General features: G+C 49.8%; 2 protein-coding genes across 9 annotated transcripts in view; one reads left to right on the top strand and one right to left on the bottom strand.

Annotated features, from left to right (window-relative positions):
- LOC118229578 (transducin-like enhancer protein 1) overlaps positions 1-17,021 on the bottom strand; it is a 539,102-nt gene that overhangs the window by 433,925 nt on the left and 88,156 nt on the right. The window lies entirely within an intron of this gene.
- Positions 1-17,021, top strand: part of LOC118229598 (guanine nucleotide-binding protein subunit alpha-11) — a 31,784-nt gene that overhangs the window by 11,825 nt on the left and 2,938 nt on the right. The window contains exons 2-4 of one of the 2 annotated variants that reach the window (XM_035421702.1): positions 8,734-8,918; positions 9,579-9,733; positions 12,734-12,862. In XM_035421702.1, coding sequence (XP_035277593.1) covers positions 8,734-8,918; positions 9,579-9,733; positions 12,734-12,862 — 469 coding nt within the window. Of the gene's footprint in view, positions 1-8,733; positions 8,919-9,578; positions 9,734-12,733; positions 12,863-13,796; positions 13,926-17,021 lie in introns of both variants that reach the window. The other variant, XM_035421701.1, reaches the window with a different exon arrangement.

Below are 17,021 nucleotides of genomic sequence, written 5' to 3'. Positions count from 1 at the left end.
CACACTCACACTCACACACACACACACACACGCACACACGCACACACACTCACACACACACACAAAAACACTCTCTCACACACGCTCACTCTCACATACGCACGCACACACTAACACACACTCTCTCTCTCACACTCTCACTCTCTCACACACACACACACACACACACTCTCTCTCTCACACACACACACACACACATGCACACACTCACACAGGAAACAGGATCTCTCCGGGCCCTTGCATGCTGTGTCTTATGTAACTGGGTTGCCTACTCACTGCTGAAGCCTCTAGCTGTGTGAAGTGTGCTAAAAGGAAGCCGCTTTGAAATGATCTACAGAGGAGAGTAGAAGTTCTCTGTTCCGGTTTCAACAGGGGCCGATGCAGCCCTGCTGTGTGCTGTATCACGCAGGTGGAGCTCTGCGGACCGCTTCATTGCATTTTATTTTTCACTCCGATGTAACAGCGTCCTGGTGCAGCAGTCTTTCAGTCTTGTGCTGCACCAGTGTGGTGGTGTATGAGTGTGGTTCTGTACCAGTGTGGTGGTGTATGAGTGTGGTTCTGTACCAGTGTGGTGGTGTATGAGTGTGGTTCTGTACCAGTGTGGTGGTGTATGCGTGTGGTTCTGTACCAGTGTGGTGGTGTATGAGTGTTGTGGTGTACCAGTATTCCTACACACCCACCCCAATATTCCTGCAGTCTTCCCAGTTTGTTCTATTGGCTGTTGACGGCATGCTCTGATTGGTGGAGAGCTTCTCTCAGGACTGCTGCGATTGGTTGGCTGTTGCAGGCACAGGGGGCGGTGTGATTGAGGATCTGCTGGAGCCCACTGTAGGCAGGAGCCAGCTTGTTTTCATCTTTATCATCGGGTGCAGATATTTGCATGACCCTCTCCCACAATGCAAAGCGGCAGCCTCAGGATTTCCATTCCGTTCAATCTGGGCTCCGCACTAACGGAACAGCTCTGTGGAATGCAGCGAGCGCAACACGCGCGTGTGCGTACACACACACACACACACACACGCCCTGACACACACTTACGTGCACACGCCCTGACACACACTTATGTGGACACGCCCTAATACAAGCTTACATGCGCGAACCCTGATACAGAGTTACACGCACGCACGCACATACACACATACACACACACACTCTCTCTCTCTTGGCAATCCTTCAGTTACGACGGTGATCCCTTTCAGAGTTTCACTCCAAAGATTAGCGTCGATGAGATGACTGAGATGACCGAGAAGGCCTGATTTAGATCTGCGGGTCTTCCTGTCAGCCTTGCAGTTGCAGGTGCTGAAGTTGGACAGTTGCTGTGGGACGCGGTCGTGATTAACCGAGCCTCGCTACCAACGAAGCTCACGACCTCAGAGTTTCCTAAGCGGAAGAGTTTAAGATGCTGTGGCGTCTGGCCGACGGAAAGTGGCTGCCAAAGCTTCAGCATCTTCGAGATCACCGTCCATCCGTCCCTGCATGCCCAAACAAAGTAAAAAAAAAATTAAAAAAAAACTGACCTATCTAACGTTAGCTGGGATTAGGGCTGGTGTCCAGAACTGTTAGACTCACCCGGGGGCAGGTCACATCAGAGCAGTTCTCTGTGCCAGTTTACTTTAGTTCTCATTTCAAGATGTTGTAGGTGCCAAAAACGCACCTGCTTTTCCTCACCTAATTTATGTTTTCAGCGTGAGGTAGACTGGCGTGTTTTCTGTGCAGGACCGAAAGAATGGCGTGAAAGATACAACAAAATATTTCATTATAAAACGTTTGTGTCGTGGCGCTGCATAATAAATTTCCCGGTAATAATAGTAAAAACCGCGAGACCGCGATGTTTCCTCAGACTGTAGTCGCGCCGGCAAGGTCTCCTCCTGTCACACACACCCCCGGCCCCGCCCACTCCCACGCAGCCCTCTGTACGAGGGGGAACTGCTGTCATACACTGAGAGATGGAGGAGGTGTGTGTGTGTGAGCGTGTGGGAGTGTGTGTATACATGTGTATGCATTTGTGTGCGAGTGTGTGTCTGTGTGTGTGTCCTTGTGTGCATGTGTGTGTGAGCATGTGTGCATGTGTGTGCTTGTATGTGTGTGAGAGAGAGAGTCTGTGTGTGTGCGTGCATGTGCGTGTGTGAGAGAGAGTGCTTTTGTGTGTGTGTGTGTGTGTGTGTGTGTGTGTGTGTGTGCGTGTGCGTGCGTGTGTGTGTGTGCATGTGTGTGTGTGTGTGTGTGCATGTGTGTGTGAGCGCGTGTGTGCGTGCGTGTGTGAGAGAGAGTGCTTTTGTGTGTGTGTGTGCATGTGTGTGTGTGTGCGTGCGTGCGTGCGTGCGTGCATGTGTGTGTGCACGCGTGCGTGTGTGTGTGTGTGTGTGTTTATACAGGAAGCCCGTCTCTGATTGCTGCAGGACTCGGGGTGCGATCACGGCTGACGGTGTTAACAGAAAACCCTCTGAAATGTGTGCCGTTGCTCTGCGCGCTGTTGTCATGGCAAAGGGGAGCACGGTAACGGAGAGGATGCTAAGATGAGGATCTCCATAGCGATGGTGGAACCCCCTCCTCTCTGTCTCTCCGTTCGCCACAGTAGTTTTTTTTTTTTCCCTATATTATTTTAATTCTTTGTGTGTGTTTAGACCAGCGCATCCTGGCTTGGCTCTTGACGCACTGGGAGTTAAAAGCGCCTGTAGCTGCGAACGGCCCCAATCTGCCTGGTTTCAGGATATTCAGGACGGTCTCTACGGCAACATGCGTTTTAAATCCCTCCTCCCACACTGTATTTCATGTCTCACCAAATGCTGTCCCAATGCCAAAATACGACTGTGCTGTACCACTGTTAGAGTATCACTGTGCTGTATCACTGTTAGAGAAGGCTGTGCTGTACCACTGTGCTGTATCACTGTTTGAGTGTCACTATGCCGTATCACTGTGCTGTATCACTGTTAGAGTATCACTGTGCTGTATTACTGTTAGAGTATCACTGTGCTGTATCACCATTTAGAGTGTCACTGTGCCGTATCACTGTGCTGTATCACCATTTAGAGTGTCACTGTGCCGTATCACTGTGCTGTATCACCATTTAGAGTATCACTGTGCTGTATCACTGTTAGAGTATCACTGTGCTGTATCACTGTTAGAGTATCACTGTGCTGTATCACTGTTAGAGTATCACTGTGCCGTATCGCTGCAAAGCACAGTCAGCCCATGGATCAGCACGTTTCTGCCAGTGGATTCAGAGATTGCGCTGTGTTAGTAACAGAGACTGTATAAAAATAGGTTAGTAACCGTGTCGGCAACGCACGCTAGTCGCTGCACACGGTCACTGCGCGGCTGGCATGCGTTGGGCTTGGCCATTACGCAATATTCTCAGCGCTAATGACATAAGATGCTTTGAGCGCTCAGAAATGGTTTGCAACGAGCTCTGAGAGGATTAAGAATCTTAGTGTAACTGATATGTTAATGACTGCTGTTAAGTAACTGCGCTTCTCCTCGTGCGTTTATCCGACGTTATTTAAAAATGCCTCGGCTTTAAAAGATTATCTTCTGAGTCAAGCACATGCTTGGAGCACTTTGTTATTTTTATTTTATTTTTTTAAAGAGCAGATTCAGCCAGACTGATCGTCTAATAAACCTGTTTGACCTGTGAAAGCACAGACCGGTATGACGCCTGTAACAGTCCTTGTGCTAACACAACTGCTTCGCTGTGTCGCAGGAGTGTGTTTGGTGGTTGCTTGAGGCGCTTCATACTGTCGTGTTAAACGCGTCTGGGAGGACTGGCACAAACGTGCTCACAAGGACTAGTTTCAGACAGAAGGACTGCGGTGCAGTAGCGGCCCAGACCGCCTTCTGCTGTGGGCTGTTTCTGAACGCTGAGACCCGTTTCTGAACGCTGAGACCCGTTTCTGAACGCTGAGACCCGTTTCTGAACGCTGAGACCCGTATCTGAACGCTGAGACCCGTTTCTGAACGCTGAGACCCGTTTCTGAACGCTGAGACCCGTATCTGAACGCTGAGACCCGTTTCTGAACGCTGAGACCCGTTTCTGAACGCTGAGACACGTTTCTGAACGCTGAGACACGTTTCTGAACGCTGAGACACGTTTCTGAACGCTGAGACCCGTTTCTGAACGCCGCTGCGATGCCAGGAGTCGTTTCGCCGCTGGAAGCGCCGAAGCCGCCGTTACCGTCTCCGGTTAACGACTCAGAATTACGACCCAAATTAGCGCTGAAAAGATAACGCTGTCACGGCCGAGGGAAAGACGGATCCTTTTATTCGTCCTTTTTTTCCCCCCAGTTAATTTGCCGAGCAGATGGCCTTATCCAGAGTAACTTTCATAGCTTACGTTTTTACGTGCCTTCCGCTAATTCGGCTGGCTGTTTCTCAGAAACGCAACGGCTGTGCCCTGTCAGGGATTTGAACCTGCAGCCTCCTGAGCTCCTATAGCACTTCGCTCGCCGTTGTTACTAAGATGCTGGATCTTTCCCGCTTAAAGGCAAAGACATTTATATGAAAAGGCAAACTTTTCTGGTTTGTGTTTTCAAGCTTGAAAATAGTTATTTAAAGGGATATTTCACTTTGGTGTGACACGAGTAGTTTTGTGAAGCTTACCCCATTGTATTTGCAGTAGCAGCAGTTAGCGTGAGCAGCAGCAACATCAGATGTGCCTGTTGTGCGTGTGCATGTGCGTGTGCACACGTGACTGTTTTCCAGCGTTTCTGTGTGTTTGCAATGCTTTTGTGTTTGTGTGTCAACTGAAGGGAGCTGTGTACTGCTGGGGGGGGGGGCCCAAAGCCTCTTGTGTTTCGGTACCAGAACCAGAACCGTTTGGCCTCGCTCCCCCGTGCTCTCCGTCTCCGGGTCGCGTGAAAGGCCCAGGAAAGGGCCGCGTCCCTCGCTGGCGCTGCTCTGTTTGCTTTTGGCGGCAGCGTCTTGGCGCATCTCGTCACCTTCCCAAAACCCGTCGAGCAGAACGTCAGCTGAGCTGCGCGCACACCTGGTTTGGGCCAGGTGAGCAGGGGAACCGCATTCAGACTCGTAGATTTGGGGAGCGGTGTCGCGGGGGAAGTGCCTGGACTTGGGCGTGAGGTTGGCGGGCTTACCAAGGCTGGGTGTGGCCAAAGTCAGCGGGGAGCAGGGTTGCCTGGACAGAGTGCTTTCTCCACAGGAGTCTCACGAAAAAATAGTAGCCAGTCGGGTTTTGTTCAGCTGATTGACTGCTGGTGGGACGAAGGCTATCCTGTAGACATTTAAGGTTTGGCTTTTTGTTTGTTTAGAGGTTCAGAGCAGCAGTTTTTTTTGTACATGGTGAGGTTGGCCATGCAAGCACTTTCACAGGGTTTTAATTTTGCCCCCCCGCCCCCCCCCAGGGTTTTTTTATGGGTGCAGCGTAGCTCCCTCTGTGTGGCGTCTGCCTGGGACGCAGAGAGGGCTTTTCGGGGAGCATCGAGTGATGAATGTGTTGTCCAGCTGAATTTTAGGAAATCCCCCCCCCCCCCCCCCCCCCCCCCCGTTGGCCATTCTGCAGCGGGGTGGCACCCAGTGCACTGATGTTTTCGGACGGGGGGGAGAAAGACTGGCAGAAAAAATTCTTTCAGTTTTACATGATTCTTTTTTGTTTTTTTTTTCTTTTCCAATAGACTTTTTCCAGTAGACCTGCGATGCATTTAGCTGCAGTGCACATATCAAAAAAACTGACTGGGCTCCATTTTTTTTTTTTGTGAATTTCCACAATCTAAAGATGCATATTGTATATGCTTATGTACAGAGGGCAAAGTTGTTGCCTTGAAGCAATCAAAATATTTACTGTCCTTTTGCGAGGAAGGAGGAGGGGGAAAAAAAAAAAAGGTTGCCGCGGCAACCGAAATTGCCTGTACTCCAAACATTGGATGTAGGCGCACGCATTTCTCGCAATGCAAATATTTGGTCTCTTGGCTCCTCTGTTTTATTTGCTGAGCAGTTTCTACCGACGTCCAACAGCACGCCCACGGCCACCGTCTTGCGGCCCGATCTGATTGGACGGGTGGGGAGGTGAGGTCACGGGTCAGACGCCTTCACACGACTTGTGCATTCTGGGGCTTCTGTTTTGCACCCAGGGCCACTGCTGATTGGGCGAAATCCATCCATTTGTCCCTTTGAACAAGACTTTAATTTTTCCGTTGCTGTGAAGAAAAAGAACAACAACAAAATGTCTCCCCGTCTCAGACAGTTACTAAAACCGAAATTTATTGTGCATTTTACTTTCCAAGGATTTATTATGCATTTAACTTTTCCATTTTGCCACATGTGGATAATTATCATGAATCTTGGCTGGTATAAAAATGTTCTCTCTTGGTGTCAGCGTGTTAAAATTTGATTTCCCCCCTCCCTTTGCACCTAATGGGTTGGTCTGCTACGGTTATGTCACCTCCGCCAGCACTGATTGGCCATCTGAACAGCACTTAATGGTTTCTCCCTTAGGAGGTGTGTCCTGTGTGTAGGCCCCTCCTCCTTATTTGAATGTTGCCTTCAGCCTCTCTCTCTCTCCCCCCCCACTGTCTCTCTCTCCCCTGTATCTCTCTGTCTTTCTCCCTCTCCTAGTCTCTCTCTCGCCTTCCCTGTCTCTCTCTCTTCCCCTTTCTCCCTTCCTCCCTCCCTTTCTCTCTCCTCTTCTTTCTTCCTTGTCTTTCTGTCTCACTCTCCTCCCTGTCTCTGCCTCCTTCGATCTCTCTTTCTATGTCTCTTTCTCTCCATCCCTCTCGCGCTCTCTCTCTCTCTCTCTCTCCCTCTCGCTCCCTCTCTCTCGCTCTCTCTCTCTCTCTCTCTCTCTCCCTCTCTCCCTCTCGCTCCCTCTCTCTCCCTCTCTTTCTCTCTCTCTCTCTCCTCTGACCCACTTCCTGTTGTATAAGACCTTGGTACCACGAAAACGAAAGGAGCTCCAGAAAACCTGGAGACAGTGCACAGCAGCTGCCAGTGCCGCCTGTCCTCATCGCAGAAACGGGGGGGGGTCGGGGTTTGGCGGGGGGGGGGGGGGGGGGGGGGGGTGTAGATGCTGACTAGGTGTCTTTTCAGGGTTGTACTTGCCTGCACTGTAAAAAAAAAAAAAAAAATAAAGGAAGTGCACGTGAGTCCACCTCCAGCAGAGAACCCCGTTCTCTCATTCCCAGCTCTGTGCAGGGGGAGAATGAGGCCGAGGGGTCTGCCTGTTACCTCTGTACCTCTGGGCCTCTCCTCGCTGTGCGCTGCTCCTGTTAATCGGTCTGGTGTGAAAGAACCGGGTGTTAATTCTACCAGTGTTGAGAGAAACATCCGTCTGGCAGTGCCCAAGGTGGTGTGGTTAAGTCTCCTCACCACTCTGGCAGCAAATGGTACAAATACCTTCATTTGCGGTTTTATTTATTTTGTTTGTACAACTTTCTTAACGCCTGCGATGATAGGTGCACATTTTTAGGAAATGACAGGTAACATCTACTGTCACTGCGGTCCCAACATTGAAAGGCCGGTCGATGGGGAGGCTCGCTGTGCCCCCTGGAGGTGTTACCGTAGTTACGCTGCAGACTGAACAGATCCATTCCCTGGCTGTGGCGTGTGAGCTAGAGAGAGAGCAGTGTGAGAGAGAGAGATGAAGCGAGGGATGGTGGGAGAGAAAGAGAGGTGAAGCGAGGGATGGTGGGAGAGGGAGAGAGAGAGATGAAGCAAGGGATGGTGGGAGAGAGAGAGATGAAGCGAAGAATGGTGGGAGAGAGAGAGATGAAGCGAGGGATGGGGAGAGAGAGAACGGTGTGAGAGAGAGAGAGGAAGCGAGGGATAGGGGAGAGAGAGAGAACGGTGTGAGAGAGAGAGAGAGATGAAGCGAAGGATGGGGGAGAGAGAGAGAGAGATGGAGCGAGGGATGGGGGAGAGAGAGAGAGAGAGAGAGATGGAGCGAGGGATGGGGTGAGAGAGAGAACGGTGTGAGAGAGAGAGAGATGAAGCGAAGGATGGGGGAGAGAGAGATGAAGCGAGGGATGGTGGGAGAGAGAGAGAGATGGAGCGAGGGATGGGGGAGAGAGAGAGAGAGAGAGATGGAGCGAGGGATGGGGTGAGAGAGATTAGAGTCGGCTCCACCAGCGCGTTTCCCTTCTGTGGTGACGAAGTGGCTCAGTGGCGCCATGTGTGTCTGTGCTGTGAAAACCTCCGAGGTTTCACTTCCTGTCTCTGTGGTGAGGCGTGTGTGTGTGTGTGCGTGTGTGTGTGTGCGTGTGTGTGTGCGCGTGTGTGTGTGTGTGTGTGTGTTTGCACGTGTTGCTACTATCTGTTCCTGCCCTGAATCACATGCTGAAACAAAACCTCCTTTTAAATAAATAGTGTTAGTCAGGGGGATGGAGGGGGTGGGTCTGGGTGGGTTGTCCGATCCAGCATGATTGGGGGTGGGGGTCGGGGTGGGGGGGGGAAGTTGACGACAGCAAATTGAGTGTGATGATCTAGTTATGTCCAGAGATCAGCCAAGGGAATGCTAAAATATAAATGATATTGATATTTGTTAATGGTATGTTATGCATTGTTGCCTATGAAAGCCTGTTTTGAAGGGTGGGACAGAGTTGTGCAGAGATGCAAACTGCAATGCTGTGAGAGACGGCAGCAAGGTGGACCACTGTTTGCAAGTTTCTTTCAGTTCTGGGTCTCTGTCCGTCCCGACCGTGAGTGTCCGTGTGGACTGCATTTGGACCGCGTTCTGACCCCCGGCCCCCTTGCCCGGTTCCGTTTTCTTTCCGTTTTTTTTTTCGGCAGGCACGGGCGAGAGCGGCAAGAGCACCTTCATCAAGCAGATGCGCATCATCCACGGGGCGGGCTACACGGACGAGGACAAGCGCGGCTTCACCAAGCTGGTGTACCAGAACATCTTCACCTCCATGCAGTCCATGATCCGCGCCACCGAGACCCTCAAGATCGGCTACAAGCAGGAGCAGAACAAGGTGAGTGGGACCGAGAACAACCCCCCCCCTCCCCCCCCACGACCCCTACCCCCCCTCGACCCCCCCCGGTCTGTGCCAACACACAGGTCACACTCTCAGAAATAAAGGTACAGTGGATGCACATTATTGTTCCTTTGCAAACAAATTTCCCAAAATGCACCCTGGAAGGCACACTAACGTTCCGTTTGCATACTAATGAGTACATTCTACAAGCAAAAAAAGGGTACAAATTAATGTATTGCTGGCTAGGGTTACAGTTTTATGTACCTACAGGGTACCACCCCAGTGACGAGCAAGAATATTTAGAGAAAATTTTGCCTGCTTAACAACTTTCTCATCCAGTGTACTCAACAATAGTACTCAATACTCCGTGTACTCCGTAGTAGAGAAGTGCACTGATCTGGACAGCCATGGTGAGAGGAGGACTTGTGACCTGAAGGGTTGCAGGTTTTATTCCCAGGTAGGGCACCATTGTACCAGTGAGCTAGTTACTTGTTGCTTTATTATATATCCAGCTGTGCAAATGGACGCTGTAAAAAATACAGAACTCTTGTGTGTTTCTCTGGATAAGAGTGTATGGCAGATTCCCGTAATGTGATGTCATAATATCTGTTGTGACCTCATGTCGGCCGTCCCCTCTCCGCCCTCCCATTGGTTCAGGCGAACGCCATGCTGGTGAAGGAGGTGGACATAGAGAAGGTTTCCACGTTCGAGGAGCCCTACATCACCGCAATAAAGTGTCTTTGGGACGACCCTGGCATCCAGGAGGCCTACGACAGGCGGAGGGAGTACCAGCTGTCCGACTCCACCAAATAGTAAGTCCGGAAGAGCACCCGTTTAAGGGAGGGGGTCTGGGGGGGGCGGGAGGTCCCGTTTAAGGGCGGGGAGGGGGGCGTGACCCTATACAACCTGGATGTCATCATTCACAGCAATGGTCCTCAGCCCTGGAGTTACTGCTTAGTTTAACCACGGAGTCTGTGAGGCCCACCGGGGGCTCCGCTCCTGTCCTTAAGCAGTATGGCGCCCGAGGCCGTGTTGCACCGCGAGCGCAGGAATGTTACGGGTGGCGTGGTGTCGATCGGCAGGACGCTGAGCGGAGTGCAGAGAAACCCCTCCAGCTGTGCCTGCGTTCACCACACAGCACGGCCTCGAGCGCCATATTGCTTTTATAAAACTGCTACAGCATATAGGAGTGGTTAAGTGATGATTTATGTATTACTTATTTTGTAATATTATTCTTAAGTACCGGCTTGTGCTCATAGTGGTACTGTTTACAAACAGGCTGTATAACTGTGACTGTATCAGAATCAGCCACCAGGATCGAAACAGCAAATAATTAATATTCATGAGGGGGCATGTCAAGGACACACCTGATTGGCACGCCTTTCATGAATAATCATGAGCTGTGATGGGAACAGGAAGCTCCAGTGAACGCTTGAACCCGTCCTGTTGGCCGTTGACCCTAGAAACACAGTTAGGTGATGTCACCGTTTTTAAGATCTGCCCAGACAGAGGCTGGCCATCATAGCACAGTGTAGCGGGGTGGAGTATGGGGGGGTTCACAGGTTTCTCAAAAGCGGCAGACGCTGTTTCAGTGGCGGGAATGGGTGTGTGTGTGTGTGGGGGGGGGGCAGAGGGAGGTGAAATAATCGGGACAGTTTGTGAGAGCTGTGCGCTGATAGGGGCCGCTAGCCGCTCATTTTACAGGCGATCAGCAGTTATTTTGTGCTGCCGCTTGCAACAGGGGAGCACGTGGCTCACGGACAGCCTGTGGGAGCTGGGGGGGCGGGGGGGGGGGGGTGTAGTTCAGGTGAGTTTAGCCGCCAGGCAGGGGGCGGGCTTTTAATAGACATGCCCCTTAGCCCCCCCCCCCCATCCCTGAAGAATGTCTTGAACCAGCGCAATGCTGTCTATATTCTATTCGAGTGACCTCTGCGCGTAAGATAGATAGATAGATAGAAACTTTATTGATCCCGTAGGGAAGTTCCCTTAGGGAAATTCAGGTTTCCAGTGAGTACAGCACCGTAAGTCAAAAAGTTAACAAATTAAACATCACACATCAAATATCAAACATAGAGATAGTAACAATATACATAAAATAAATAAAGAAAATAAATAAAGAATAAAGTAGCAGCGGTTATATAAAATAGCAGCGGTTGTTCCAGTTTAATTAAATAGGTAGTAAACAATAAATAATGAGACTGTTCAGTGTGATGATGATGATGTTCAGGTGATCAGGCCTAACTCTACTTCCTCAGACCTCAGACCTAACCTAGGAGATGGCTGTCCGCAGTCTTTTCGGTGGTCGTCAGTTCGGAGGACGCTGGCTATAAACCCGTGAGATAGAAAATGGATGCCGTTTCCTTTAACTGGACGGCGATTTTTTTACCAGCTTAACAGATAGTTCAGCGTTTTGCCCAGGATTCGATCTGAGACCATTGCCGTGCACAGCAATCTCCCTCGAATGCCTGCTCGACAGTGACCCCTGGCGGTAGAATGTCAAACTGCGGTTGCCATTTAACATTTTTACCTCTCCCCTCCGCCACCCTTTTTTTTTTCCTTTTCTTTTTTTTTGTTCATTCAAATCATCTTTTCTGTCTCCTGAACAAAGAGCTCTGGCAGTTAGTCACCCCTGCTTTGAATGTGGCTGTCCTGGCGTCTTTCTCCTTTTCCAGGAAAATGCGGATTTGGGTGTTGAATTCCAGACCTGCGTGCCGGCGCTGTCGGCTTGCTAAAATGGAGATGAGGCCCACAGGGTCTGCGGAACCCATTGAAGGCGGTTTGGGTTTCCCTCAGGGGGATTTTAACTGCGGCGCGCTGCTGCTTGTGATGTTCCCCATCGCACCGAATGAGAAGCGAACTGCCTGCAGCTTACAGTGGGACAGTGTGGAGATTCGTGGAAAGATCTTTTTTTTAAGTATGACATGGTTTCTGAAGGACACTTTATACAGGAAGTGTCCTTGAAGTACACTTAAGGTACGCGTGAAGTGTACTTTTGAATTATGAAGAGCTTGCGTTATTCCGTTTGATTTTACGCTTCATGTCATTGCCACGGATACAGGGTCAGAGGTCAACACCGCCTCCACACAATGCCCTTGTGAAATAGAAATCTGCCTTAATTGCCTTAATGAAACCTTTATCCCTCTCTTACAGAACGCTCCTCTTAACCTTAACCATTCCATTTAACCCTGGGGCCTCGTTTACGAAATGTTTGTGTTTACACACATTTGATCTTAAATTGAATAGATTTGATCTTGCGTGAAAATCAAAGCCCAAATTAGGATTTATAAAAACGTGAAACTGACGTGAACGTGTCCTTTGATGATGCGTACAAACCTTTCCCCGCGGCTAAAATAAAGTAAAGTCAAGTTAAACCAAAATTGGGATTGGAACACACAACATTCTGCTCAGCAGCCTCACATTTCACACATTTCTGTCCATCGAGTCTCATTTCAGAGTAATCCAAACCCGCCATCATATTATTCTACTCCAGTGGTAGCCGATCCAGTTACCCGGCGATCTACCGTCCTGTAGGTTTTCATTTCAACCATAATTTGGCACACCTAGTTCTACTAATCAGCAGCTCAACAAGACCTCTAGCTGTTTAACGAGGTATGGCTTTGTTCTGGTTGGAGTGAAAACCCTACAAGGACGGTAGGCCTCCAGGAGGAGTGTTTGGTGATCACTGTTCCACTCTATGTGTGCATATATGCTAATGCATATGTACACAGATGTGTATCTGCATATATATATGTATGTGTGCGTGTCTGTGTGTGTACACATGTCTGTGTTTCCCCCCCCACTTCATTCCACAGCTACCATAATCATTTAGAGCGCATATCCACATCGGGGTACCTCCCCACCCAGGAGGATGTGCTGCGGGTCCGCGTGCCCACAACTGGCATTATTGAGTACCCCTTTGACCTGGAGGATATAATCTTCAGGTACTGGCGCGGAGTGCCACTAGAGCTGCCGCCGCCGCTGCTGCCGCTGCCTTCGTCATCGTCTTCATCGTCATCCTCACTGCTGCTCCTGCCCGCCACACAGCTGTGAACCACCCCCCCCCCCACTGCACACAGACTACAACCCCCCCCCCCCCCGCATAGCACCCCTCTCTGAGACAGCAGCTTTTACCCCCCTACCCCACAGACACGGGTTCGACAAACAGGCCTCACTGTAGCCCCCAGGTGTGCTGTCTGTTATGTCCTCTTCGCCCCCCTCCTAAATCAGTTGTGGCCCATCGACACTCTGTGGTATATCACCGCCATTTTGTCTCCAAAACCAATTGGCAAAATTGTCTTTGAATAGTCCTACAGAGTTTATTTTCCAAACCAAAATGTTTTTGAAATTTCTGTGCAGTGGACAGAGGTGCGCTGCAGATCTGAGAGAGGTGCTGTTGGGGGCTCTATACAAATTTTCTGAGAGATGCAGGGGGGTGCCGGTGATGGTTGGTGGAGGGGGGGCGCGGTGTTTTTTTAGCAAGGGGTTCACCCCTCGTGTCCACCCGAAGGCTTCTGTACTTCTAGGACGGACCAGTCCACTTGCCTCAGAGGGACGGGGGTGGACCAGTCCACTTGCCTCAGAGGGAGGGGGGTGGACCAGTCCACTTGCCTCAGAGGGAGGGGGGGGTGGACCAGTCCACTTGCCTCAGAGGGAGGGGGGTGGACCAGTCCACTTGCCTCAGAGGGAGAGGGGGGTGGACCAGTCCACTTGCCTCAGAGGGAGGGGGGGTGGACCAGTCCACTTGCCTCAGAGGGAGGGGGGGGTGGACCAGTCCACTTGCCTCAGAGGGAGGGGGGGGGGGTGTGAATGGGTCTGCTAACTCCTGTCATGCTTCCGTTTTTATTCTGTTGTTCCTGTATCTCTCCCTGTCTGTAGCTATCTAAGCGATCTGGATCGCATCGCTCTGCCCTCCTATCTGCCGACCCAGCAGGACGTGCTCAGGGTTCGCATCCCCACCACGGGGATTATCGAGTACCCTTTCGACTTGCAAAGCATCATCTTCAGGTAGAAGATGCCAACAGTTACTGGCTTTAAGTCATGAGTCCGCCCCCCCCCCCCCCACTCCCCCATTTTGTTTCTCATTATTTATGTCAAACCCAAAGTTATGTACGTATGTGAATGTGTCATTTATCCATCGGATATTTTTTGTATGTTATGTGGTTTCTGGCTACATTTATTTATTGACACATCTTAACCACCAGTATTTGGTGTGAAATTGTTTTTGGGGAATTTTGACTGTTGAAGAAATTTCACATCACACATGGGATCGAAGCGGACGTCGGGATGAATTGAGCGGATTCTTCCTTTTTTTTTCCCAACATTGATTGCATTTAATCCCCCCCCCACGCTCACACACACACACACACGCTCTTACACTCAGTCTCACATGCACACACACACACACACACACACACACAGTCTCACACACACACACACTTCCAGTGATAAATCACAAACAAGGCAACACTTTTGAGCATCCACCAAAGATACCTGTAGACACGGTGAGCTAAATCAGGCTGGCCACGCCCTGATTCGCCTCGCCCCCCCCCCCACCCCCGCTCTGTCGAACCCTGCCCGCCTGTAACTGCTCCGCCCAGTGGACGTACACGTTATGGTTCACACTTTTATTCATTGATTGAACTATTTTTTTGTATAATTTTGTGAAGTTGTGAGATGGAGAGAGGGAGAGAGAGATATGAGGGGGATGGAGAGAGAGACAGAGAGATATGAGGGGGATGGAGAGAGAGAGAGAGAGAGAGAGAGAGAGAGAGAGAGAGAGATATGAGGGGAATGGAGAGAGAGACAGAGAGAGGGAGAAGGAGAAGGAGCTGCCCCCTCTCTCCTCCCCTGGCTTGTCCTACATCGGCGAGCTCGTCCTGGTAAAGTAGGTCATTCAGCCTGGCTGAAGGGGAGGGGCTTTATTTTCGGTTACAGAGCCGCCCCCCATCTATCACTGCGCCCCGGTACCGCCCCCCTCCCAGCTGCACTGTGCCACACTGACCTGAAGGGGGGGGGGGTAGTGGCTGCTCCAGCACGTCGGAAATCTCGAACCCCCGGCACACCTGGAGCTGAGCGCAGTCATTTAGCCATACTCGTCTGCACACCAGCGCCCGAGGACTGCAGGCCCCTTCCTGTTTTCTAAGTCCTGTTTATTTCTCCCCCCTCTCTGGTGACATCGTTTTTCCACCTCCTCCCTTATGTAGCGCCTCTTTTTTTTTTTTAAAACGGGCATGTCGAAAAATTTCAAAGTGGGACGCGGATCACACACACACACACACACACACACACACACAAAACACTTCACCTTGCTAAGCCCTGATGGTTTGGAAGACCGGTCTTGACTTGAAGATGGACTCTCCAGCATTGTGACCTAGCCTTTTTTTTTTTTTGTTCTTCTTCTTTTTGAGATGTAGAGATCATTGAAGAAGAGTTTTTGAGGATGCTATTGCCTCATCACCCCCCTCGAAAAAAGGGTACCTTTTCCCAGAATCCTTTGGGATATCCTTTCTGCAGTGATTGATGCTGGAGACAGAATTGACACAGGAGCTCATGAATGCCAATTTTTTTTTGGATCGTATAACCTTATTAAAAAACAAACATCTCCTGAGGAGGATTTAACCACCCACGTTCTTTCGCTGATATTAAATTGCCTTTCAAATAAAACAAGCGTTTTAATGTTGATATCACCACCTCTGAGACCCCCCTCCCCCACCTGTTTTCAGGCTGTCCAAACAATATTAATTATTCAGTTTCGGTTTTAAAATATTTCACAAGCAGGGCGTTTGTAGCGTTTAATTGGGCAGTTCTGTTCAGCTGAAGGATTGCGACAGGGACTGCGAAGGATCCAAAGAGGTGCCCTTCCTCCTCCTCCTCCTCCTCTTCCTCTCTGGGTTCTCATCTCTCTCCGCTGAACTCTTCTTCCTCCGTGAGCTCCTCACCTCTTCACGTTACCGCTTTGGCTTTGCGCTGTGAACACTCACTGGGAAACACCTTGCTTTTTTTGGCCCTTCCGGCTTGCCGTAAAAGCAAACACTGGGGACGCCTGCACTTTTGGCCCTCGTGGCTTGCCGTTTTAAAGGGAAAAAAAAAAAAGCCCATGTATTTTTTGACTGCACACAATACTGGGTGGAGTTGTGTGCGGAGCACCATGCACAATTCTCAGTGTTTTATACTCCTTTTTGATACTTTTATGACGAAAGTTTTGACCCTCTATCGCACGAAGTCTCTCTGAAAAGTTGTTCGTGGAATGACAGTCAGAGGGGTCTTTGCAGAAGGGAGTTAAAGCTTGGGTCCTGGTTTGGGTCGTATTTCTGAACACATTTGTGCAGAAGAAGCAGTCTGTGTGCTCTCCAATGGGGGAAAAATTTGAGTGGGGTTATAAGGGAGATCAGGTCCTTCAGAAAAAAACCTCTGGAAAGTGAATAAACTTTTTAAAAAGTACGGCACCAAGGAAAAAGGTCAACGGAACTCTCCTAACTCCTGCAAAATCAGGAGATCAGGTGTTATGGTCGGTGTCCGTACAGAGCTGCATGAAAGCAGTTTTCTAAATGCCATTATTATTTTTAATTGTGTCCCATATTTGAATTATTATTTTTTTAAATCCAGAAATCGCATATCTGCGTGATTTTGTTCATTTTCACTGGGGTGGAAATGAGACGATGACTGACAGGGACGCGTTTCTGCTTCTTCGCACTGATGAATTCAGCGGAAGGTTCTGAGCAGGAGGGCTCTGTGATCTTAACGCCGTTCAAAAGTATCGCCCAGGCAACCAACTGGCGATCGGCCAGCTGGCCATCGGCTTGGCTTCGCTGCGTTCAAATCACTGTGAAACCTGTGAGTTTCTCTCAAACAGTCCGATTAAAGAAATCTAATTTATTCGCCTCTGTTGGTGAAAACAGAGAATTGTAATAATAATAATAATAATAATCTAGCCCTCCTGCTCATTGGTTATGGTTTGTTATATTGGTTATGGTTTGTTAAATGAATGCCTTTGTCTTTAGAATATTTATTGCTTTAAAGTGATACTGAATAGATAGCAAATGGAAAATATCATAGATAGCGGATAGGTAATACCACAGATAAATCAATATATTTTACAGG

Source organism: Anguilla anguilla, chromosome 6 (genome assembly GCF_013347855.1).
Source record: "Anguilla anguilla isolate fAngAng1 chromosome 6, fAngAng1.pri, whole genome shotgun sequence".
In the NCBI taxonomy this organism is placed as follows: domain Eukaryota; kingdom Metazoa; phylum Chordata; class Actinopteri; order Anguilliformes; family Anguillidae; genus Anguilla; species Anguilla anguilla.
The sequence above is the reverse complement of the archived record's forward strand: the minus strand, read 5'-3'. Positions and strand labels throughout refer to the sequence as shown.